We start from the raw sequence: 24,358 nt of genomic DNA, 5'->3' as shown, positions 1-24,358 counted from the left end.
AGTGACAATAATTAGTTTTTTGTTTTTTTTAAATATAGTCTTAGTTCTATTATCTATAGTTCTCAACCTTTTTTTTTTTTCAGTGATGAAACCCCCTGTGGAACATTTTTTCACTCAAGTATTTGAGAACCAGCGATCAAAAGCACCGCGACAGCATGCCAAGACAAAGCCAATAACGCAAGTCATATATCTGAAAGAATTGTTTTGTGAATATTTGTATTGTACAGTACAGCGCTTGTTTGTTATTTACACTGATTTGTGGTAGATTTGTGAACACGATCATATTCAGGTCGCATGAATTCAAAATGACAACAATTATATTTGATCAAATTTAGTGCTGATAAAACCAGTTGGTCTTGCAATTGGCGGGCGAACAGTTCACGATGTCCTCGAGCTCAGTCAGCTGCAGTTCCAACTCATCCATCACCCTCGTGAAGGTGGATGGATGGATGATGGATGGATGGATGGATGGATGGAAGGATGGATGATGGATGGATGGATGGATGGATGATGGATGGATGGATGGATGATGGATGGATGGATGGATGGATGGATGGATGGATTGATGGATGGATGGATAGATGATTGGTTGGATGGATGGATGGATGGATGATGGATGGATGGATGGATGATGGATGATGGATTGATGGATGGATGATGGATGGATGGATGGATGATGGATGGATGGATGGATGGATGATGGATGGATGGATGGATGGATGGATGGATGATGGATGGATGGATGGATGATGGATGGATGGATGGATGGATGGATGGATGATGGATGGATGGATGGATTGATGGATGGATGGATAGATGATTGGTTGGATGGATGGATGGATGGATGATGGATGGATGGATGGATGATGGATGATGGATTGATGGATGGATGATGGATGGATGGATGGATGATGGATGGATGGATGGATGGATGATGGATGGATGGATGGATGATGGATGGATGGATGGATGATGGATGATGGATTGATGGATGGATGATGGATGGATGGATGGATGATGGATGGATGGATGGATGGATGGATGGATGATGGATGATGGATTGATGGATGGATGATGGATGGATGGATGGATGATGGATGGATGGATGGATGGATGATGGATGGATGGATGGATGGATGGATGATGGATGGATGGATGGATGGATGATGGATGGATGGATGGATGGATGGATGGATGATGGATGGATTGATGGATGGATGGATAGATGATTGGTTGGATGGATGGATGGATGGATGATGGATGGATGGATGGATGATGGATGATGGATTGATGGATGGATGATGGATGGATGGATGATGGATGGATGATGGATGGATGGATGGATGGATGATGGATGGATGATGGATTGATGGATGGATGGATGGATGGATGGATGGATGATGGATGGATGGATGGATGGATGGATGGATGGATGATGGATGATGGATGATGGATTGATGGATGGATGGATGGATGATGGATGGATGGATGATGGATGGATGGATGATGGATTGATGGATGGATGGATGATGGATGGATGGATGATGGATTGATGGATGGATGGATGGATGGATGGATGGATGATGGATGGATGGATGATGGATGGATGATGGATGGATGGATGATGGATGGATGGATGATGGATGGATGGATGGATGATGGATGGATGGATGGATGATGGATGGATGGATGGATGGATGATGGATGGATGGATGGATGGATGATGGATGGATGGATGGATGGATGATGGATGGATGGATGGATGATGGATGGATGGATGGATGATGGATGGATGGATGGATGATGGATGGATGGATGGATGGATGATGGATGGATGGATGGATGGATGATGGATGGATGGATGGATGGATGATGGATGGATGGATGGATGGATGATGGATGGATGGATGGATGATGGATGGATGGATGGATGGATGATGGATGGATGGATGGATGGATGGATGATGGATGGATGGATGGATGGATGGATGGATGATGGATGGATGGATGGATGGATGGATGATGGATGGATGGATGGATGATGGATGGATGGATGGATGGATGGATGATGGATGGATGGATAAACCATTTGTTTACAGATGGCTACGGATGTTCATGACTTCAAATTGAAAACTGACGAAGGCCTCTTGAATAGTTTTAAAAGCAGCTCTATGCTGCCCCGTGCTGGACAAAAGTGGAATGCGACAACTCTCCACTTAAGTTTACTTTGAATAGATTACTTTCCTTTATCAGTCGACCTACAACTACAGGACATGAGCTACTTATTATTATTATTATTATTATTATTATTATTATTATTATTATTATTGGAATATGTTTTAAATCAGAATCGGAATAATGTTTATTGGCTAAGTATGTTAAAAACAAGGAATTTGTTGTTGGAGCCACTCTAGTAAAGCTAAAACTACAGCAAAATACCCATTTAGGACACAAACACATAAGTGGAGCGAGTCTTTAAGAAATGTATTTATTTATTTATTTATTTATTTATTTATTTATTTATTTATTTATTTTGACTAAGAGCACAGTGGCACCTTAATAAATTAACAAAAAATGTTTTAAATTCAAATTTTACTCTGTAACCTTTCAAACATAAAGTTTACACAACTTAAAATACTTAATTACTAAAAATGCACACTTAAAGGTGGAATGTGCAGTTTTAAAAAAAAATAAAAAATCACACAATGTCATATACTGTATGTTGTACTATCTAATACAGCTCCCAGTATTTATCATATCTCTCATATTGGACAATTATGGGTATACCCGTATACTTGTCAAAGGCAGTGAATGAGTTGAGGGACAAAATGACCATAAATGTTCAGAAATATTCACCAAAAATCAATAAAAACACATTTTCTCATTCTGCAGAAGCTTGCAATAATATGCAACTAACTACTACAGAAACCAGAATGAGAAAATGTGTTTTTGTTGATTTTTGGTGAATATTTCTGAACATTTATGGTCGTTTTGTCCCTCAACTCCTTCACTGCCTTTGATATAATAATGCAGGGTGTCCAAACTACGGTCCGGGGGCCATTTGCGGCCCGTCATACATTTGTTGGCGGCCCGCGGCAAATACCAAAAATAATTTTTCAATGCTGTTTAAAAAAACAAAACAAAAAAAATTATTTTTTTTAAATGTGCAGCTAATAATTCAGTTCCAGGAATAAAAATAGTTTCATCCACTTGTTTCTTAGTGTCAACGTCCAATTTGTGAAAACATCACATTAATTCATGGTTAATTATTAATTAAAAAAAAATTGAAAACGTGACATTAATGGTTGTTAAGTGTGGTCAGTTGACAACCGATTGTTCTTGTGGTTCAGAATGTCAAGTTGGGATTCAGCTGCTGCTCAGTGGAGAGGCGGATCTATTATAGTGGCACACAGGGGTCACTATTTGCCTTGTGACTGTTAGCAGTTTTCAATAAGTAACTGTACATTATATCAACAATTTATAATTGCTTCATGGATTTTTACCATGTTTAACTCATTCACTGCCATTGACAGAAAAAGACGTCAAATGATGCTTTTTTTTTCTGGTCTGGCAATGAATGTGTTAATAAAAAAATACAAAATAAAAAAAATCAAAGTGGCCATTGCAGCTTTCTATTTTTCTGTATGTGGCCCTCAGAGGAAAAAGTTAGTCTGTCTGTCTTGCACTACTTAGTTGTACCTTCGGGGGCTCCCTCCAGCGCACCTTCCCAGCCTTGCTGTTTATCTGATCACGTGCAGTTCTTCTCCCCCTCATCATTACCAGATTGTTTCTTCAACGTTCAAATGTCACACTTGCATGTTTGTGTCTGTGACCTTCAGGACCACAACTCACCTGCCCTCCATTTTGCACTTCACCACCTCCCTGCCGTACCTGTGCTGTATTGGAGGAGCTTTTTTCTCTCTTTTGTTTTACCTCCACAGGTGTGTCCAAGGCAGGGAGAAATCACCGAGTGTAGCCAAAAGTCATGTGGCCAGTTCCTTATGCCGCCTCAGTCAAATCAGTTAAACCAGTCGGACAACAATATTTGCCCTCCCCTGATTGGTCCTGCCTCAATGGACAAACTCGCTTTGGTTTCAAAGTCTGACTGTAATCAAAAAGGTACGCGTGCGTCCGATATCAGAAGCAGCGAAGATGGCTTATCAGGAGCCGTGAGCGCATTTCAGACGGCAGATATCGCTGAACTTTGACTTGGCAGTGAAAGAGGAAATCCCAGCCGAAGTCTGACAACACTTCAACAAGTGCACTTCCTCATTCAGTTTGTGTGCTTAATAGCACACACAACACACATCGGCGCTCGCATTCTGTGGAAAACGAACAATGCATCCCGGCGTATAGCGAACATTTACGCTTCGTTTGGACTCACTTGATGAAGATTCTCTTTGAGCGGCGCCGGCCAACATGGACGCGACATCACAGCACACGCACGAGGTAAGTCACAAATGTTGCTATTTCGATTGGAGTTTCGTTTGGTTTGTCTCAAGGGTCCGAAATTGAACCTGTTATGGGACAAAATTGACCATTGCAATAAATTGGTCGCTGTTTTGTTTTGAACCCTTGAAAATTCCTGCGTGTTGTGAATAGGACGGAAAAAGGTTTCTTCCATATATAATTCATCATCGTGATAGAAATGCTGAATGCTGGAATGTCCGTCCATCCGTTTTCTTGACCGCTTATTCCTCACGAGGGTCGCCAGGGGTGCTGGAGCCTATCTCAGCCTGCCTGAACTGGTTGCCAGCCAATCGCAGTGGCGGAATGTTGTGAGCACAAGTGACACCTGAGTTTGTGCGGTGCTTGAATGTTCTACCCGATGAGGGTTTTTGGTTTGTGCTCCAGTTGCTCCCGCAACCAGACAAAAAAAAAAAAGGTCCTTGGGGGAAACGGTGCTGCTGCTCACCGCTCGTCAGTAGTGGGTTTAATTCAGAGCTCATTATGACAAATGAAGTCATACAAATTCATAATAAATAATAAATGGATGTTCCCTCAACATATTCGATGAAGTCATATACAGTATTTGTTGAAATATAGACACTTCAAAATTAAAAATGGCCTTAATAAGTATATAAAAAAAAAGTGGCGACTTTTGCTTGAAAATGAATTGGGAAAAAAAAACATGGAAAATGGGCTGATGCAGTTTTTGTTTTATTTTATGTTTACAATATTCAAAACATGCATTTTCCATGATATTTCAAAGAGGTTTCAAGACGGACTGTCTGTAAAATATCATATATTAATTGATCATCAAATTCACCGATAATTGAACGCATACTGATGATCTGTTTTGTTGAATCCGAATAAAACAATTTCAAATCTGCTTGTTGTTATGATGCCGTGAGGCAAAGCAAGGCCAGGATGCAGAGTGAGAGACAGACAAAGTCCACAGTTTATTGTTCACAAAAGTATCAAGAGAAAATCACCTTGCTCAGGGAAAAAGTTCTAGAAAACAAAGTAGCAACAAAAAACACCTTGTTCAGGGATGAGAAAACACTAAAGCGCAAAGTAGCAACATAAAACACGAGGGACCAACGTAGCAACAGTCTTAATAGACCGGTAGAAAGAGAAACAAAAAGCCACGACAAGCCGGAGAACAGGAACGAGACGACGCAAGGATGTGGCAGGAGGGGACAAGCAAACGTAGCAGGTACGGCAAAGGAAACTTCCGGCACAGAACCAAAGGAGGGGCTGCGAGGTTGGCGCCGCCTCCTGCCACACTCCGGAACTGCAGTGAGAGACAACACAACCATGACACTTGTACTTTTATAAAACAATAGAAAACATTTTTGAATCATAATTAATGTGTTAGTGTGTTTTCTGCACTGTAAATTTTTGAATAATGACCTGTTTTTTGGATAAAGAGTTGAACATTAAAAGATTGTTTAATCAAATTCATTGATTAATGGCCCAAAAAAAATGACAGATGAATTTTTTTTTTTTTAATTCTTATTTGCATGTTCCATATTTCTTTGTTCCATGCTCTTCTAGAGTCAGCCGCTGTCCCGTAACCACAAGAGGAGCTTCAGCTTGTCATCTTTAAGCATTAAAAGTGAGCTTGTGAGGGAACCGCCGACTGCAAAGGTCACCAAACACAAATTTGACACACATGGACAAATTGCTCTTCTGCAGAAAGGAATACCAATATCGAAGAAGGCGGAGTCTCACAGCGGAGAGGTGCATGGTCCTTTTCATCAGCTCGAGCGTTCTCAACAAGAGGTCAATGTCATGATGATCTACTTTCTCAAAAGTATTAAATGCATCTCTCAACATCAAGTACATGAATATTCACTGCATGACTTTTCATTTCAGAGACATGTCAAGATGGAGCGACGGCCTCACAGTTGCACAGCACTCGGGTCCAAATAAATAAAACAGGTAAACCAAAATCATCTATTGCAGACGGAAAACTGAAGTCGTGGTTGTCTCGAAATAGCCAAATAAGCCGACATTGTGTTTAGTGCGTCTGCCTCGCAGTCAAGAGTCCCAGCGTGAAACCCAAATTGCGCTTTTCTCGATGAATGAATGAATGAATGAATGAATGAATGAATGGCAACAGGCTCAGCCTCTTATCACATCTAAATTCTGTGTCATGGTACACAAATTGAATTAAAATTTCCCCTCTGGATAGGCAGAGTTCCTTTCAATTGTCCCACAATGGGAAATTCAATATCCATCTTTTATACCTCTAATCCGGTTGACTGTCACCGGGAGGAGGATAACTAGTTGATTTCGGGTGAGATGTGGCGTACACGCTGAACTGACCACCAGGGATGATAACCTGGCAACCATTCATTCACACCTGCGGACGATTCAGAGCAGGTGTGTCAAGCTTGTTTTCATCGCGGGTCACATGGTTATGATTGGGGGACCAGTTATAACGGTTAAAAAAAAAAAAACAAACACATGCATGTATAATCACGAAGAATGTAACGGTAATGCCAAAAATCAATGTTAGGTATTTACCTTGTTTTTAAGGTCATGGTTTGGTTTACATTGGGTATATAAGTAGTCATGTTTACCAACCTTTACTGAGCCAAGACATATTTTATTAAAAAAAAAAAAAAAAAAAGTCATCTCACACCACTAAACAAAAAAAAAAAAGATATATAAATGAATTGTGTTGCTATTTTTTTTTTCTACCTGTCACTGGCAAGTTCTCACACGCTGTATTTATGTGCACGTTCAGATACTTGTGCAAGAAGTTTCTGCTAAAAGTAGAATCAATGAATCAAAGTAAAAGTTGAAAGAAAGTGCACACTTTGAAATGTACAAAAATTAACATGTACTGTCAATTACATATTTATCAATTTTGATGACTTGGCAACGAGAATAAAAGCAAAATATTTCCCCTTTAAAATTGAAGATTAAAAGTAACTTTGACAGTGCTAAAATAATGTTAAAAATCAAATGCTGTTGTTTAACAGCTAGCTAGTGCTACTTTTCTGCTGTCAAAAAAGAAACAAAAAACTTCTCATATAGCTTTGCTTATGACTGATGCTTGTGACTGATGAACAAAAATGTCTAAATTAGCTAATGATAACAGCCGGAAAAAAAATACACCTATTGTTCCAATTAGACTTGAGAATTTTGTGTTTTTTATTTTTAGGCCAGCATGAGACACATGAACTTTCCCTTACCTGGTAATTCTTCCATGTTGGTGCTATGATGTTTCGTCCTACGAAATATAAATACTTAAGTCAAGTAGAGAGTCCTGAAAAATCATCTTCTAAGTGCAGTAATGAAGTAAAAATACTTAATTACTTCCCAACATCACTGCAGTGCGGGCAGTTATATATTGTTGCAACTATTTAAAAAACAACTCAACTCAACTCAAGTTTATTTTCTGAAACACAAAAAACAAACATAACATAACATAAAAAAAATAACACCAATACAATACAATACAATCACAAGAAATAAACATTATTCTATTCCTCCATAGGCTTTGAAGTTTGAAGCAGTTATAGATGAAAGAGGACAGAATCAGTTTCCTTTCAGCGGTGCAGAGACATGAACGCAACATGCGTGACGTCACACGCGTTTGCTACAAGCTAAGTTTGCTTATAAGCTAGCTCATAAACAAGCAGCGGCTGAACAAACAAAACCAAACACAAAACAAAACAAAACAAAACAAAAAAATCCTAAGCAGCTCAACTGTGCAGTAATTTTCAAACAGCGCAGATGAGGCGAAGGTCGTTTGCTGGCTGCGAATGAGAAATCCCACAGCAGCAGGTAGGACTTGAAGGCAGCACTGCTTGAGCCCGAGTGCACACGAGCGCGCGCACACACACACGACGACGATGATGATGATGATGATGATGATGATGATGATGGTGGACTTTGCCGTGAACTGGAATGGAGAACACGCGCTACCTCTGTTGGTTTAGTCCATTCTCGGCCAAATACAAGTCCAAAGTTGACGAAAAGGAGAAATATGAGTGAAACGGTAACGAGAAGGCGAACGGGACGTCGTCTGGCGGACTTCAGAAGCAGATGGAGTAAGTTGTTGGCAGGCAGATGATCTTTTCTTGTTCCACACAAATTGCTTACAAAACAACAAACGAAAAAACTGTACAGGGCCGTCACTTATTAAGACAAGAAATGGAGCTGAACGCCAAAATGTGTTGATGTGTTCAGTGTGGCCGACGCAGTATTTTTGTTCCCGTCAAGTGGAGTTTGACTCCCTTCGGGCTTTCACACTTAACAGCATCTCACTTCTTGATATTAGGAACTTTAGCCTCCATTGTGAGTATTATTGATGAGTGCTCCAGAAAAAAACAAACGTAAATCAACTAACAATAGTGGTCCTCGTTTTACGATGTGATTGTGAACACGCTCGACTTAAGCAGTCGTTGAATTACAGTAAATATTTGCAGGAATATGAACATAACATGGCGCTAACTGAGCATGCAGCGACACCTTTATAGTGTGATGGGGAATTGTATTCACTTTCACAACTAGATCAAACTGAAAACACAGACTATTATGTGACTTTTAAATCCAAATTGTTTGTGGCAGCGGTTATAGAATTTTGAAGCAAAGGGAAATGACATGAGGATGCACTCGTGCTCTCTGAAATAGGGTGTACAATTGCACTGCAATATGAATGCAAAAAAAATTACAGTATAGCAAATTGCACAACTTTCTTTTTCATTTCACACTAATGTGATCCAAATTTTGTGGATGTTGACTGCAGTCACAGATGGCATCATTGATACTTTTTTTTTTTCCCAGTACAGCTCTATAATTTGGGGAAAAAAATCCATGGGAGGGGGGAAATATGTTTAACTATTCATCATACAGCTCGGCCAAAAAGCGAAACCTGTCCTGGTTTTGTGCCCATCATAGCAACATATTCTGCATGTTGGGAATTTGTGGTGTTTGAAAGTCATCACAGTCCTCTTGGTGTGCAGTTCTTCTTCCATTTTGATAGTGCGGGCTGAAAAATGATTGCAAATCATGCTTGAGTCTAACTTGTTCCTCATCTCTTTCCTTGTTGTGCATCACTGACCAAAGTTAGCGATTAAGACGTAGAAGACAAAAATCAATGATGGCGAATGAGTCATTTCACTTGCTAAAAGCTGTTCTGTTCTCCTCAAGCAGGTCAAATGCACTTTATTAGCGGCTGACCGACTTCACGGTCTAAACGTTATTGTTATGGCTCGGTATCGATTCTAATTTCCTTCATTGATTTGATTTCCATTCACAAGAGCTCGATTCAATTTCGACCCCCCCCAAATTCGATTTAATTCTCTTCAATCAGATATTATTTTTTTTTCTTCAATTCTTTTTAAATATAAAAACTTCACAAACATTAAACTCCAAATTAACTGGTTAAATTATGTAGTTTCTTAATTGTTACACAAACTTTGGTATCAGCAAGGATGTGATCAAAATATTTTCAGAATTCTAATTGAATCATTGTAGATAAAATTAAAAAGATTCTGAATTGTCTTAAAGTGTAATAAGTCTGGTTTGTAATAAATGTAAGAAAATACATTTAAATTCGTGTGAACATCAAATTTCAAGAAAACGGTAAGATATAAAAAAAATCGGCCTTTAAAATTCTATTTTCTCTTGCATTTTTATGGGGAAAAAATAATCGATATCGAAAATCAGTTTGATTGATTATTTGATTTTTCTAAACCCAGCCCTAATTATTGGACGAGAGAATCCCAATTGCAAAACATCAGCAGCAAAGTTGTGACATCAGAGCAATCTGATTGGACACTTTAGTAAGCGCTAAGATCTTTTGGTGATGCAATGAAAACAATGCCGTGTCACTGCTTTTTTATGACCTCACCTCATCCATTTTATATTTACTATCTATTAGTAGTCTTTGAGTTTGAACATCCTTCTTGTTTGACAGATTTGAATGACATTACAGAGCGCTTCATATGAAAACTTAAACTCAAATTTAAATCTGAATGCTCCACTAACATTTCTACGTTAAAGTGAAAGTGGGTGAGTTCGAATTGATCCTCTGCCATTCGCTAGTTCCTTCCCTCAACGTTGCTTTCGTTTGCTCGGCAAAAGCAGGTGAAATTCTTCATGTCTGACTCCATCTCAACTGTGGAATGCAGTTGTTGACATGGAAAAGGAAATGTGATGAAGTCAAATTATGAACTGCAATTTTGATGCTTGCACTTTCTTGTTACAAGGATGTTACTTTGTTGAGTTTTGTTGATCATGAAATATCAATGGACGAAGTAAGGTGTCTTTATGACAGATTTTCCCTGGTCCGTGCCATTCCTTTTCCTTTTGAATTGACAGCATGTTGTTGTTGTGACTTGTTCAGGAGCCTCTGGCTGTTCTCGACTGTTCAACAGGAACAGAATCTTTTTAAATTCTCCTCTTTGCAAATGGCTACTATAACTCAGTTCAGACTTGATAAATGCTATTTGTATTGAGTTCAATTTCTTAATTATTAAGTGTAAACATATACACGGCAAAATATGTAATGTATTGTTCACACTTTACACATTTTATTTGTTGTGTGCAAATATTTACTCGTTTACTTTCAAATTTGATGTGTGCAACACTGCCCAAAAAAGCGGTGACAGAAATGTTTAGCACTGTTGTGTGACATTAACTTTTAACAATACTCAATAAGTGTTTGGGAACTGAAGGCCCTAATTGTTGAAGCTTTGTAGGTGGAATTAGTTTCCGTTGTTGATGTACATCATCGGTTGCTCAACAGCCTGTGGTTTCCATTGTTGTATTTTCTTTTTTGCTTGATGTGCCACGCGTTTTCAAAGGAGACGAGTCTGGACTGCTGGCAAGCCAGTCGAGAACTTGCACACTTTTACTACAAAGCTGGCGACTAATTCAAAAATTAGATATTTGCAAACAAACAAAAACTATCATGTTCAGTTGTTTGAACATGAAATATCTTATCGTTGCAAATGATTAGCAAATCATTGCATTTTGTTTTTATTTACATTTGGCACAATGTCCCAACTTCATTGGAATTGGGCTTTTTACTACTCCAAATGGTTCACTATTGACGATTACGGTTTTAGCTTTAGCAACTGCGCCTTTTGACCTGTATTGAATTTGATGTCTGTTTGCTAATATTTGTTCGGGTTGCGGTTTGCTCTTGATGACGCTTGTTTTGAATGAGTCATCTTTTGCCATCTCCGCCCACTTCATGTGAACAGGTTCACCTCATTGAATGCAAACCCTGCGCTGAATCGGCTCACTGTCAACAATAACCGTTTGTACAGAATATCATGACGAGTCGTTGCTGGCTTACTTGTGGACATCCTAATAATGTTCGACTTGTTTTGTGCATATGACAGGAGGTTTTTAAACATTTTTTTCCTTGTTTCTTCTGGTGAATGAAGGCTCTTAGGTGGTTTCTTGCTATGAAGCCAAATGAATCGTTATGGTTCTCTTTCAAATAACATTGGCCGTTGCCTTTTTTTCCATTTTAAGCATGCGTTTGAGAGAGAGTTCTTTGGAAATTGTTTGTAATCCTGCGAGATGTGAATACAGCACAAGTATGAAAATTCTTTCCCTGGAGCCTGAAGTAAACAAACGTTTCAGCGGGCTGCCAGCGCTGTAGCACGCTCTAAGAATTATTAGGACAGACTTCGTGAAGTACGACGTTGCCAGGACTGACAAAACATGTACAGTCGTAAAATCCTATCTGCTAGGCCAGAACGAACGGCATGTGAACATTCGCAATCCGTGCACTCGAATGTGTTTCAGGTGACTTTAGTCAGAAAAGAAAACAAAAACTTTGTATGTTGAAAGGCCCAAAAGAGCTCTAGAGAGGCTTCTTTCAACGAGACACCACAAATCTCTCTTGAGTAAGCCCAACGTTAAAAGTACGACCCTGCTCAGTCGTGATGCATTCAGTGCTACTTTACAACTACGGATTTTATTGCCAGTGGTCAAATGAATCACCTCCTGCTGCTGATTCTCCATCAATCTTGTCACAGTGTCCTAAAACACACAAACGTTGGAGAAAGCCCCGTGCTTTTATCCCATTAACCTCTCAGAAGCGACTTCAACAGTTTGTCTGTGTTCTTACTAGGGGTGTGAATTGCCTCGTACCTGACGATTCGATCCGTATCGCGATTCATAGGTCACGATTCGATTCGATACCGATTAATCCCGATATGAATTTACAAATCGATTGTTGCGATTTTTTTCTCTCAAATTTAGAAAATACTATTCAGTAAACTTGTACATGTACACTGTAAGATTTGTATGAAAATGTATTATTGATCTCAAACTTCAGTTTTATAACTGAGCCACTGTATTTAACAAACAGGTTGCAACATTTTTCATGTTAGAACAGCATTGAAATAAAAATATTAAGGCTTAATTTTCCATTAATATAACATTCTTCCATGCTTAAGGTGTGAGAGTTAGTTTTTCATCAAAAATGGATGTTAAAAAATCGATTCAGCTGCCTATTGAATCGATTCGAGAATTGCATGCTGTTGTATCGCGATATATTGCCGAATCGATTTTTTTTAACACCCCTAGTTCTTACTACTTTTTGGCTCAACGCGATCAATATTATGGAGCGTGTTGGCTGAACTTTCCTTAAAAGTCTTTCAAAGTAGCTGGAATCAAACCTAATCAATCTCACAGTGAGTTTTGGTGCTGTTGAGTCTCTGTTGTCAATACAACTTTTTGGTGCCATGTCAATAAAATAATTAGAACACAAGTGGTTGCGTTATGCCAGAAAAGGTTTCGTATGCGTCTGATGCGTTGCTGTACTCTTGACAATTAAGCGTCTGTTGGGAAAAACTCATTTTAAAATCTGTAAACTCAGCTAAAGTTTCTGTGTTTTCTAGGCGAGCAGCCCAAAAGTAACTTGATCTCGGATGTTGGCGGTAAGTCAGTCACGTTTTATATGCCGCAAAACGATGCTCTACAAAAAGTGGGTTTGTGTTTGTGTGTTCTTATAGATTACATTCAAAAGTTGTCATTTTTTTCAAAGAAAACCCCTTTTTACGTTAGTAAAAGCTCACTTCCCATCCCTTCAAATACGGGGCTGCGCTGTGTTGGCGGCCTGAAATTTTCGCTCACGCGTCAGGCTGTGCGCTAACTAGGGATGCACGATAATGCTATTTTCAACCGATAAAGCAATCATTTCGAAAGTGTCGATGTCGATAACCGATAAGTAAACCGATAACCGTTTGCAAAATTTACTTGAATACAATTGAAATCAAATTGATCAATAATTGCCAATAATTATCGGCAGATTTCTCTATTATCCGGGTTATCTGTATGAAATCAAATTGGTCGATTGTTGCCAATCATTTTCGGCAAATTTCTTTATTATCCGGTTTATCTGGATGAAATCAAATTGGTCGGTAGTTGTCGACAATTTTCAGCAAATGTCTCTATTATCCGGTTTATCTGTATAACGTCAAGATTGGGCGATAATTGCCGATAATTATCGGTCACCGATATTATCGTGCATCCCTAGCGTGTGTGCGACATGTTTGTTGTGTGGGTCAATCCACGAATTGAGTGGACGCTGCTGGTTTCCGCACATCCACTGACAATACTGTAGTGGATAAATGCACATCCACAAACCTCTCCACACATCCCCAACGATTTAAAAAAAAAATAATCATAATTGATTTTTAACACGAAAAAAAAAAGATCACAGATGTTTGGCTACTTCAACAGTAGAACTTAGGGAAAAACAGGTTGGGCAGCCATGCTCTAAATGAATTGTCTTTAGACGTGGATGTGTGCTCATTTCCATACAACCAAATTGTGAATTGCTGAAAACCCGTCATGAGTCCGTATCCGTGGTGGCCAAGTCGGGTCCCGGAGAGCCGCTATCCATCCTGTTTTCCACGTCTCCCTCCAGCTGATTCTCATGATCAGCTCATCAGCAAGTTTTGCAGATGCGTGCTAACGATCCTGATCATCAATCAGGTGCATTAGTGGAGAGAAACATGGGAAACCGGCTGGATAGCGGCTCCCGACGACCCAACTTGGCCAACCCTGGGATATATGGTGCTACATAGCATATTATAATCTATGAAAAGATCATGTATTTGATGTGTGTCCCAAATCTAGATTTTGAATATTTCAATAGCAAGTGTGTAGTTGCCATAATTTCCCCAACAGGCACCATCCCAGGTGAAGATGGGAGTGGAGGAAGACCAAAAGCCCTCAAGAGGTTAAGTGCTATGTGGTCTTCTTTCCGCAAAGGCAAAAGAGATAGTAAGTTTTCCATCATTTAACCACATTGATGTCCAAACACATCTAGACAGTACACTGTACTTTGTCCCTTTTTTTTCTTCTTCTTCTTTAACTTGTATTATAAGTATTTAATAGTTTGTGATGGACATTTGTGTTGAAATTATGGTTGAATTATTTAAAGCAGTCAAAAACGTGTGTCACAAGCTCTTTGCAGTTTCTTCCATTTTTACTGGTTCTGCTTAGTAAAATGAGATGCTTAATTTATTAACTGTAATATAATATTTCTTATTCTGTTAAATCTCATTTACACATTGTGGAAGTAGTGTTTTGCTCTTGGACATTTCGAGTTTTTATTAGTTTGTCAATGTTGGCAATACCAATAAATGACAAATTGTAATTTTGTGGCTCCGCCCCCCAAGCAATCCAACAGTTACCAATGAGTTTTACTTTTGATTTCAAAGGAATGTAGTTTGTCAGCCTGTGTTAAGGATTAGTGGTTACGTTAGTCATTGATGGAGATTAACTGAAGTTTTTTTTTGCTTAAATCAAGATTCAGTATATGATCTTACAGTATTTGATTTCAATGCTTATTTTGTAAATAACGTGTAAAAGGTGTACAAAATCATGGGCTCAAATTTATCTTCAGATTGAATCCAATTTAAAATGCATTTGATTGTGCTTATTATGTTGATATGCTAGCAATTCAAAGAGTCAATCGGCAATTTTCAATTGTTTTTGAAGAAATGAAAGACCAAGATCCTCCTGATGCACTTGGCCTGATAGGGGAAGACAAAGCAACCAGGCAACGACGTTTTGCGAGTGGTCAGTACTTTTTCGAGTACTTGGTGGTGGTCAGCCTCAAGAAGAACAAAGATGGCAACAGCTACGAACCTCAGATCACCTACCAGTTCCCCAAGGTTGGTTTGTTCAAGAATCACACCATTACAAATATAATGCATGTTTTGTTTTTTTTAATATTCATTTTGAACATGAAAATAATGAAAAATGTACAATGAGACACACACGATGTAAAAAAAAAAGTACAATCAATAATTTAAAAAAGACATCATCATCATCACTGACAAAATTGCATATTTACCATGTTCCAAAAGGAATGGGAAGAACTGGAGACTAATGCAATCCCATCTCTTCTCCATATTCTGTTAATTCATGTTGGAGCAGCTATATAATAATTAAATCTACAGCATTACATGTTACTGATCGATCTAAAATTGTCATATTCAAATTACTTCTCTTACTCTTCTGCAAAACAAATCAATGTTATGTCAACCGGCTTCATGTATAATAATTGTATTTTATTTTACTTTTTTTTTTTTTGTGTGTAAAAAAGATATTAAGTTAATATTGAGTCAACATTTCTGTTAACATTTACAACATATACATTTCACAAAAAAGCAAATATGTGAAACAGATATTGTGATTTTGACTTCTTGGTGATTTGGTTTTTCAAAACATATCTTACCTTACTTATCATATCTTGTCACATTTACATAATTGTTTTCTAACAGACAAACAACCCTTGTGATTTATTATAAATAAATGTAATGTATGACACTTAAATCTAATTTTTGTTGACTTACATTAGGACTGCTCGATTATGGGGAAAAGTAATAATCGGAATTATTTTGGCAATAATTGAAATCAGGATTATTTATTTTTTGGTACAAAACATTACGCATTTATAAAAATATTAAGCCTAATTAAAATAAATAAATAAATAAATAAAAACACAAATTAGGTAAGTTCCTTTTGGGTCAAACAGAATTTATAACAATATATATTTATAATAATAATAATAATATTTATTTATTTATTTATTTATTTGTTTATTCATATTTGCAAAAACTTGAAGTTGGAGTGCAGCATGTACACTGTGTAGTAGGACCAACATTTATTTTTTTGGTAAAAAACAAAATATGTTTAAACGTATAAAACAAAAAATATTAAGACAAAATTCTTTAAAACACTATAATTATGCAAGTTCCTTTTGGATGAAACGAAATGTATTAATTATTTAAAAAATTCAAAAAGGTGCAAATGAATACATTTAAACAACTCAAAAATTAGTATTAATCTCTTTTGTTTACGATTATGCTGATTTGGTAATTAGTATAACAATTGTAATTGAATTTTGATTAATTGCACACAATGCACATCCCTATCTTACATTGTACTGTAGATCAATAAAATTGACCATTTTTCCAGATCACCTCATATGGTTGTCACATGTCCACCAGCACATTTCATAGCTTTTATCATAATAACACCATCACCCAATCAAGACTCATTTCTGTTACATAAAAAATGTGTATCGGATAAAAAAAATAAAAAATAAATAAAAAAAATAAACACCATAAATGCCATGTCTCTACTGCAAGATGGCCACGTTAACTAAATTGTGTGTGAATGTGTGCTTATGTTCTTGTGTGCTTTGACGCGTGTGCATCCATTCAGAGAGACGGAATGGCGAAATTTCAAAAGGAGGAAGAGGAGCGAACACTAAAGGCCATCACGCTCTTCTGCTTCCCAGAGGGTATCAAATGGGCCCCTTTGACAGAATATCACAGGTACAACTGAAAACGCATCAGTTTGGGAACATTTCTCTCCATCGTGACATTCCTGATGTGTTTGTTTCCAGTGAGACCTTCTCCTTTGTGTTAACCGAGATCGACGGCAGCCGAAGAAATGGATACTGCCGCCGTCTGCTGGTTAGCATGTCGACCGCGTGAACTGGAAACGGACGTAACGTGAACTAACCGCTTGCCTGTCCAACCTGCAGCCTGGTGGGAAGGGGGCTCGTCCGCCTGAGGCGTACTGCATCATCAGCAGCTTGGCTTGTTTCGGCCTCTTTTCCAAGGTGATTCAAATGAAGGTTTTTCAAAAGAACATCTTTTGAATTGCATCCCAAAAATATCTCCATTTTCTGTTGTAAGTGGCACACCTAATATCTCGTATCACGACTTAATACTTAACTGGTGTATTAGTTTGCCTTGAGCCAGTGTCAAACCCAGTACAGTATCTGTCTCTTCTAAAATCTATTGGTACATTGTCTTTTTTTTTTTTTTCTTTGTGAGCAGATTTTTGATGAGGTTGAGAAGAGGCGGCAGATCTCCATGGCCATGATTTACCCGTTCATGCAGAAATTGCGGGAGGCTCCATTCCCAGCTCCAGGAAACACCGTGGAGATTAAAAGCTTCATTCCTGAGTCGGGCACTGAGGTCAGAGCGATGCCAGGCCTCCGCTTGGATGAAGTGTGATTATGAAAGGATGCCTGTAGTATTTAATATCAATTTTTTTTTAATGCAGTGAATACAAAAAGTCTACACACCCCTGTTAAAAAAGCATAAAAAAAAAAAATACAGACCAATAATGTAACCTGTCCAACTCAAATGAAGCAAATGAAATCTTTGCAAGAGGGGAAGTAAAATTAAACGACTGAAATAATGTGGTTGCACAAGTGTGCACATCCTCTTATAACTGGTGATGTGCCAGTGTTCTGAATTCACCAATCAGATTTAAAGTTGTATTAAAAAGAAGTCGGTTAAAGTGCCACTGATTAACCCCAAAAAGAGTTCTGCTATTTTAGTAGGCTGCCAGAAATTCCTTTGATTTGTTTTTTTTTTTTTTTGTGCTGTCAAACGATTACAATTTTTAATCTGATTAATCACACTTTTTAATTTTGATTAATCACGATTAATCAGCTAAATTACTTGCGTATTCGCGTAATATAAAATGAATATAAAAAACTGTAATATTTTGACATTAACTCGTTTTATTATCTGAATGTCATTTCCAAACATGAATAAATTAAATGCATGTACACAATTGCATGCATGCGTGTATTGCTCAAAACGTAACAGCATCATATCAATTGGGTGCAATTCAGCAGTTATTAATTCATTAAATGCAAACTACTTTAGTTTTATCCAAAGTCCCGTCGGGGTGTTTTTTTAAAGGGAAATTTACCAGCGAGCACACCAACCGGAGTCACCCCGCTCATTTTGGAACAACAGGCGTAGGAAATGCCGTGCATTGACCTCATCACTGACCTGTGCAGCCTTCAACGTAACCAACCGCGCTTGCGTTCAAGGCTCAAGTGTGGTCAAAAAAATATGCGTTAATACGTGATTAATGCGACATTTTTCTGTGATTAATTCATCTATTAAGGCTTTAACTTTGACAGCCCTAGTTTTTTTCATACTTGCAATGCATTGTGGTCTATATCAGCCCGATTGAGTGAACATCGATGTTCACTACTTTTCAGAGTGCATTGTGGGTGATTTTGAGCGCCCGACATGTTCGCTCCCCGGACATTCGGACACCATTGCAAAATGTCGTTACCTTTGCACTTACCCGCACAAAAAGCGTGTTTTCAACTCTCTGTTGAAGCCTAAAATGTGAACAGGGGTGTGTGGACTTTTTATATCCAGTGTATATTCTGTAGCTGCAACTACACCTTAAGGTAGGCTCACAAAAACGGGTGTCGCAAAATGACTTGTGGTCTCCAAACTGTGTGCACGAATGTCTCACAAGAACGCAGAGGCCAAGCTGCTGTAATGACTTGCCAAGTTGCGAGTACTCATCTCCTTCAAGGTGGGTGTGTTTGTTTGGAGTTTGTGTCTCAACCTGCCCTACATTGCTCAACTTACACCTCCGAGCATGAGGCCACGTACAATGTTTCAACGGCTCTCGCGCACTGCAGTTGTGCAGTCAGCACCTAGTGGCGGAAGAAGATCTTCAAAAAGCCAAGTATGCATCTTGTATGTCTTGTCGATAACAGGATGAGAAGAAAGCCGGTCATGAGAAAGCACACGTGACGTGATTGGTGCAAGTGATTGAAACGCCGGCTGCTATGAGTGACGCTTGCGACTGTCGTTGTTGGCAGATTATCAGACTGACGCGGCCGCTGGACTCCTGGCTGGAACACGTCAACTTCGAGGTGCTGTTCAGCTGCCTCACAGATGAGGAGGTGCTGCTGGTGTTTGCGGCCGCAGTTCTTGAGCGACGGATCGTCTTCATTGCTGACGAGTTGGGGTAACGCGCACTCGCCCTGTCGACAACTCAACACCCCTTACTGTATATTTCTGTAACACAAACTCAAATATCACAAATATCAAATATCGTGGGTCAACTAGCGCTTATCCCAGCTCATCCTTCATTATGCTAGTTTTGCAAATATGTTTATAAGCAGGATAACATCCTATTTCTGTATTGCTCAAACAAACCAATACCATTTACTACAAGTTGCAAAAAAATGAAGGGTTTCTTTAAATTTGATCTGTCAATACATTAATAAAAAAAAATAAAACTGTAACCCCTATTTCATGGAATTCAAATGTATGTCTTCTGTATAAAAATGTCATTTTCACACTTGATCAAATCTGCCCTACGTTAAAGGAAATGAGAAAACCTAAATAATGATGTGCTTCTGTCGTGGTCACTACATCGGTGTGAAGCAGCGCTTCACCCAAATATTTGTAGTCTAACAATATTATCTTTTCATTTGGTATTTATGTTTAGATTTTTTTCTAATGAAAATAATAGTCCAGGTGTCAAATCAGTTATTTACTGGCATTCATCACGACAAAATGTGCTTCAATGTTATGCTTAATTTCTGACTTTTCAGAGAAGTCTGTAGAAATGTAGTTTATATTTGTCAACAAAACGGTGAATTCTACATAAAATTCCTCATTCCTGTTGAAAATGGCAGACGTGGGAGAGCATGCGAAAAATGAAACCGTTTGAGTGATGCTGGATGGCCTCCAATATGTGAATACATTTGTTAAGCACTTTATGTTCTAAAATGTGATTTCAATACTGATACAGGATGTCATTCATCAAACGACTCAATCATATTAGCTACATTTTGTATTTGAACCAAACTGCCTGATGTAAACGAGCCCGAGCAACAAGTATGGAATCAGCAGTCTTGGGCGAGCACTCACTCAAACGTTTTATTCTGTAGATCAAACTCGTCTTTCTCCATGAAATGCTTTCACAGTTTTTTGCTCTGTGGCATCTTGGAAAATGATTTCATCATCCCCAAACATGTTTTCAATTGAAGGGATAAGAACGCTGTCCAAAATGTCAATGTAAACTTGTGCATTTATTGAAGATGTAACCCCAGTGCCTTTGCCTGACATGCAGCCCCAAATCATCAAGGACTGTGGGAACTTGGATGTTTTCTGTCCAATGCGGATTGGTGACTCATCACTGAAGATAACCTTCATCCAGTCATCCACAGTCCATGATTGTTGATTGATTGCCGCTCCTTAGCCCATTGCAGTCTTGTTCTTTTTTGTATAAGTGTCAATGATGGTTTCCTTTGAGCTTTCCTGGATGGAAATTCCATTTCCTTCAAGCAATACATTGACTCCAGCTTCCTCCCATTTCTTCTTCATTTGTCATTTTCTGTTTTCAAGACATATGGCCTTTAGTTTTTTAGATGTCTTCCTTGGTCTACCAGTACACTCGACTTCCCATGTTGTTTGTACTCGGTCCAGATCTTGGATAAAGCGGACATCTTTGGCAACCATACATGTAGAGTTACCTTCTTCGAGAAATTTGATAATCACGTCTTTGGTCTCAAGAGACATCTCCCTTGTTGGAGCCATGTTTCTTGCCCAATCCACTTGGTCCAGCAGCCCTCCAAGGTGTGATAACTGCACTCTTTTTAACTGCTGACTAACGAGCAGATGTCATTTGAGCCAGGTGCCCAATTAAGGAGAGGAAATTGACTGGGTGTGTCGTTATTTTCTGCTCAGAATGGAGTGATTCCATATTTATTTCCCTGCAATTAGTAAAAGTAACATTTACTGACCAGCACAATGTTTTTTTCTTCTTTTCTTGTCGTGTTTCTGAAAGCCAAGATGTTGCACTTTGGAATGACCTTCCGACTGTTTCATGCTTTTGATCTGAGTTTGATCTACAGAATAAAACGTCTGAGCGAGTGCTCGTCCAAGACTGCTGATTCCATACTTGTTGCTAGGGGTTGTATCATAATAGTTAGCCCGCTTTGTTGCGTTGGAGTAACACAAAGAAACCAGATGAACGAGTTTTGCTAGTTGTTTGTGTGAAACCCCCCAGTAGGGAAACATAAGGAACAGGCCCCAACATTCATGAAGGCCACTCGTAAAATGTGCTGTCTGAACTGTCAACACTTGCAACCAGTATACACATTTGAGAGGTCGATATTTTCAAGGTTGTACAAACACGAACAAGACTTTTTTTTCAAAGTTAGAATTTAAATTAGCACGTGCTTAACCTCGTTTATTTTCTCCATATTGAAACTATCCATATAAGAAATTAAAGATGATACATTTGGTGTTTGTATCACTGAAAGGGAGATTATAAATGGGCATGACATCAACTCTTATAACATTGTGGGTTGGTAACATTTTTCTCTGTCGTCTTTTTTTTTTTTTTTTTGTCTTGCCAGCACGCTATCGCAGGTCATTCACGCTGTAGCAGCCCTTCTTTATCCTTTTACCTGGCAGCACACCTTTATCTCCATAGTTCCAGAGATCCTAATCGATGTTGTGATGGCACCAACCCCATACCTGCTGGGAGTACAGAAACGCCTGCTTGACCTCGTCACCGACCAAAGTGATGTGAGTTGGAGATAATATTTGAAGTTTCTTCAACCGATTCAAAAGCAATGCTGTTTTTTTGTTGTTGTTTAAATGGCATCAGTGTAATGACACGACAGTCACATTTCTCTGCACTTTTCTTTTTTTCACAGCTACTGATAGTGGATTTATCCGAGAACAAAAAGAAAACCTTCATTGTTTCTGTAAGCTACAATTTTTTTTTTCTTTAAGATATTTCAGTCTTTCAAATAATAAAATGAAAATCTCTGCAATGACCTTGTTGCAGATCGGTGACGAGCACTCTATTCTTCCTCCCAAACTGCAACTTGAAATCCGAGAGGCACTCGGTCGCAGGAGGGAAGACTCGTGTAGGTCGACTGCAGTGTTTCGCAAGTGTTAAATACATAACTCATCATCACGTTTGTGACGTCTCTTTCAGCGACAGAAGATCTGAACCGCGTGGTGTCGGAGGCCTTCCTGCTGTTCTTCGTGAAAACCGTCGGCCATTACATGTCCTACGTGAAATGCAGTCCGGCGAGAGGACAGAGGGTGTTTGAGAAAAGAAGCTTCTACAAAGCCATCGAGTCGAAGACCACGCGACATTTTGTCAAAAAGTTCATCCAGACGCAGATGTTCGATCTGTTCATTCAGGAGGTGGAGCAACAGCAGACTGGACCGCAGCAGGGTGAGGCTCGCTCTCCAATTCACGTTCAATTCGATTTGACAAAAGGACACAAGAGGCTTAGGGGGGTAACGTTCTAATCCCTTCAATGTACATTTCCTGGTTGTGAAAAACTGTTTTGTTTTCATTTAAGTTTTTGTTTTTCCCCTTGCAGGAATATTTCACAAAAAGATTGTGGAATACCAGGAAAAGAAGAAAAAGGAAAAGACCAAGAAACATTAGTCGTGTTGAGTTCATACATATGTTGCACTGTTTATGTTAGTCATTTGCTGTTAAATATTTTTTATGCAAAGTGACATACTTTATTGCTGCTACTTTGTCCAAACACTGGTTTACAATTTATTGCTGGTGAGCAGGAAATTTCAACCAAATAAAGACTAGTTTTGAAAGGCCATCTCCATACGATCTATTTGAAAGCCAACCTGAATGTTTTTTTTTTTTTCACCCTTTTAGCTTTTCATTCTTCACTTTGCTGTCAAATATGTTTTCTACAGAACCAAAATTTGGATTTTAAGCTCCAGTTTTCCACCAGCCTAAAGCAGAGGTTCATGTTTGGATGTTACCCACACTGGAGGTTCACATCACGCTGCCCCATCCAGATGTCAAAATGAAGACGGGGGCTCAGTTTGTAAGGCTAAGAAAAACATGACAAGAACACAAGCACGGAAAAACGCTATCGAAAGCATCAGGCGTGAGAAAAAGTGAGCGCAGGGCTGCTTGTAGGCACACAAGCCCACATCTGAAAAGCAAACGCCACGTGCACAGGATGTGGCTGAAGCGCCGCCAATGATGCACACTTGCACAAGAAATTGCTGCACTTTCACTTCCACAACTTCAACCTGTGCAGGTTAAGGGAAGACGGAACTGGGGCCCTCAGACGCTGCACCGCTACACTGCTTGTGTGTGCAAGATGGAATGTGGAGATTTTTTATGCACTATATTTGGAAGATGGAGAAAATAATTACTAGTTAATTGAATTCTTTGACATGCCGATGAAGGGTCCATGAGTTTGTAAGGGCCTCAAGCATTTAAATGCTCAATTAGCTTGATGTCATTTATGTTGAATCATGAAGCTACTCTTTTCTTCCTCTAGATAGCTAAAAAGGTTTAATCACTGTGTGTACGTTGAGATACAGAATTTCAAATCATATTTACCACGAAATACTGCATGACTTTTTTTCTTTTTCTTTTTTAACTGTTCTGTTGGTCATCCTGAGTGACGTACAGGGATTGGGTGGGTATTAATTTAAGGCAGCGCTTAACAGTTATTTGGTATTAGATACCAAATCTGGAATGGGCCAAAACTAGAAAAGTAGGTAAAATGAAAGTGAATCAAAAGGGGGGGAAATGAAAACGACTCATTCGTATCAAA

The 24,358-nt window shown here is 38.7% G+C and overlaps 1 protein-coding gene across 4 annotated transcripts; it reads left to right on the top strand.

Moving 5' to 3' along the window:
- Positions 1-4,121: 4,121 nt before the first annotated feature.
- On the top strand, positions 4,122-23,380 carry dennd2da (DENN/MADD domain containing 2Da). Of its 4 annotated transcripts, XM_077511920.1 has the most exons (17): positions 4,122-4,449; positions 6,001-6,061; positions 6,142-6,228; positions 6,322-6,387; positions 13,326-13,364; positions 14,620-14,715; positions 15,436-15,611; positions 17,170-17,282; positions 17,354-17,423; positions 17,495-17,572; positions 17,793-17,933; positions 19,601-19,749; positions 22,154-22,325; positions 22,457-22,507; positions 22,591-22,672; positions 22,744-22,989; positions 23,141-23,380. In XM_077511920.1, the coding sequence occupies exons 1-17, from the start codon at positions 4,420-4,422 to the stop codon at positions 23,206-23,208; spliced, it is 1,725 nt and encodes a 574-aa protein (XP_077368046.1). In that variant the 5' UTR covers positions 4,122-4,419; the 3' UTR covers positions 23,209-23,380. The 4 variants fall into 4 exon arrangements, with proteins under 4 accessions (XP_077368046.1, XP_077368048.1, XP_077368050.1 ...); XM_077511922.1 differs by lacking the exons at positions 4,122-4,449; positions 6,001-6,061; positions 6,142-6,228; positions 6,322-6,387 and adding an exon at positions 8,294-8,510; XM_077511924.1 differs by lacking the exons at positions 4,122-4,449; positions 6,001-6,061; positions 6,142-6,228; positions 6,322-6,387 and adding an exon at positions 10,335-10,476.
- The last annotated feature ends 978 nt before the right edge of the window (positions 23,381-24,358 follow it).

This window comes from Festucalex cinctus, chromosome 2 (assembly GCF_051991245.1).
Source record: "Festucalex cinctus isolate MCC-2025b chromosome 2, RoL_Fcin_1.0, whole genome shotgun sequence".
Taxonomy (NCBI): Eukaryota; Metazoa; Chordata; class Actinopteri; order Syngnathiformes; family Syngnathidae; genus Festucalex; species Festucalex cinctus.
The sequence above is the reverse complement of the archived record's forward strand: the minus strand, read 5'-3'. Positions and strand labels throughout refer to the sequence as shown.

What these genes read in the sequence shown, in the direction of transcription:
- dennd2da (XM_077511920.1), top strand. Translation starts at nt 4,420, where the DNA reads ATGGACGCGACATCACAGCACACGCACGAG. An exon ending in TCACCTACCAGTTCCCCAAG is followed by an intron (nt 15,612 to 17,169) that starts GTTGGTTTGTTC and finishes GCATCCATTCAG; the next exon opens with AGAGACGGAATGGCGAAATT. An exon ending in GCAGACTGGACCGCAGCAGG is followed by an intron (nt 22,990 to 23,140) that starts GTGAGGCTCGCT and finishes TTCCCCTTGCAG; the next exon opens with GAATATTTCACAAAAAGATT.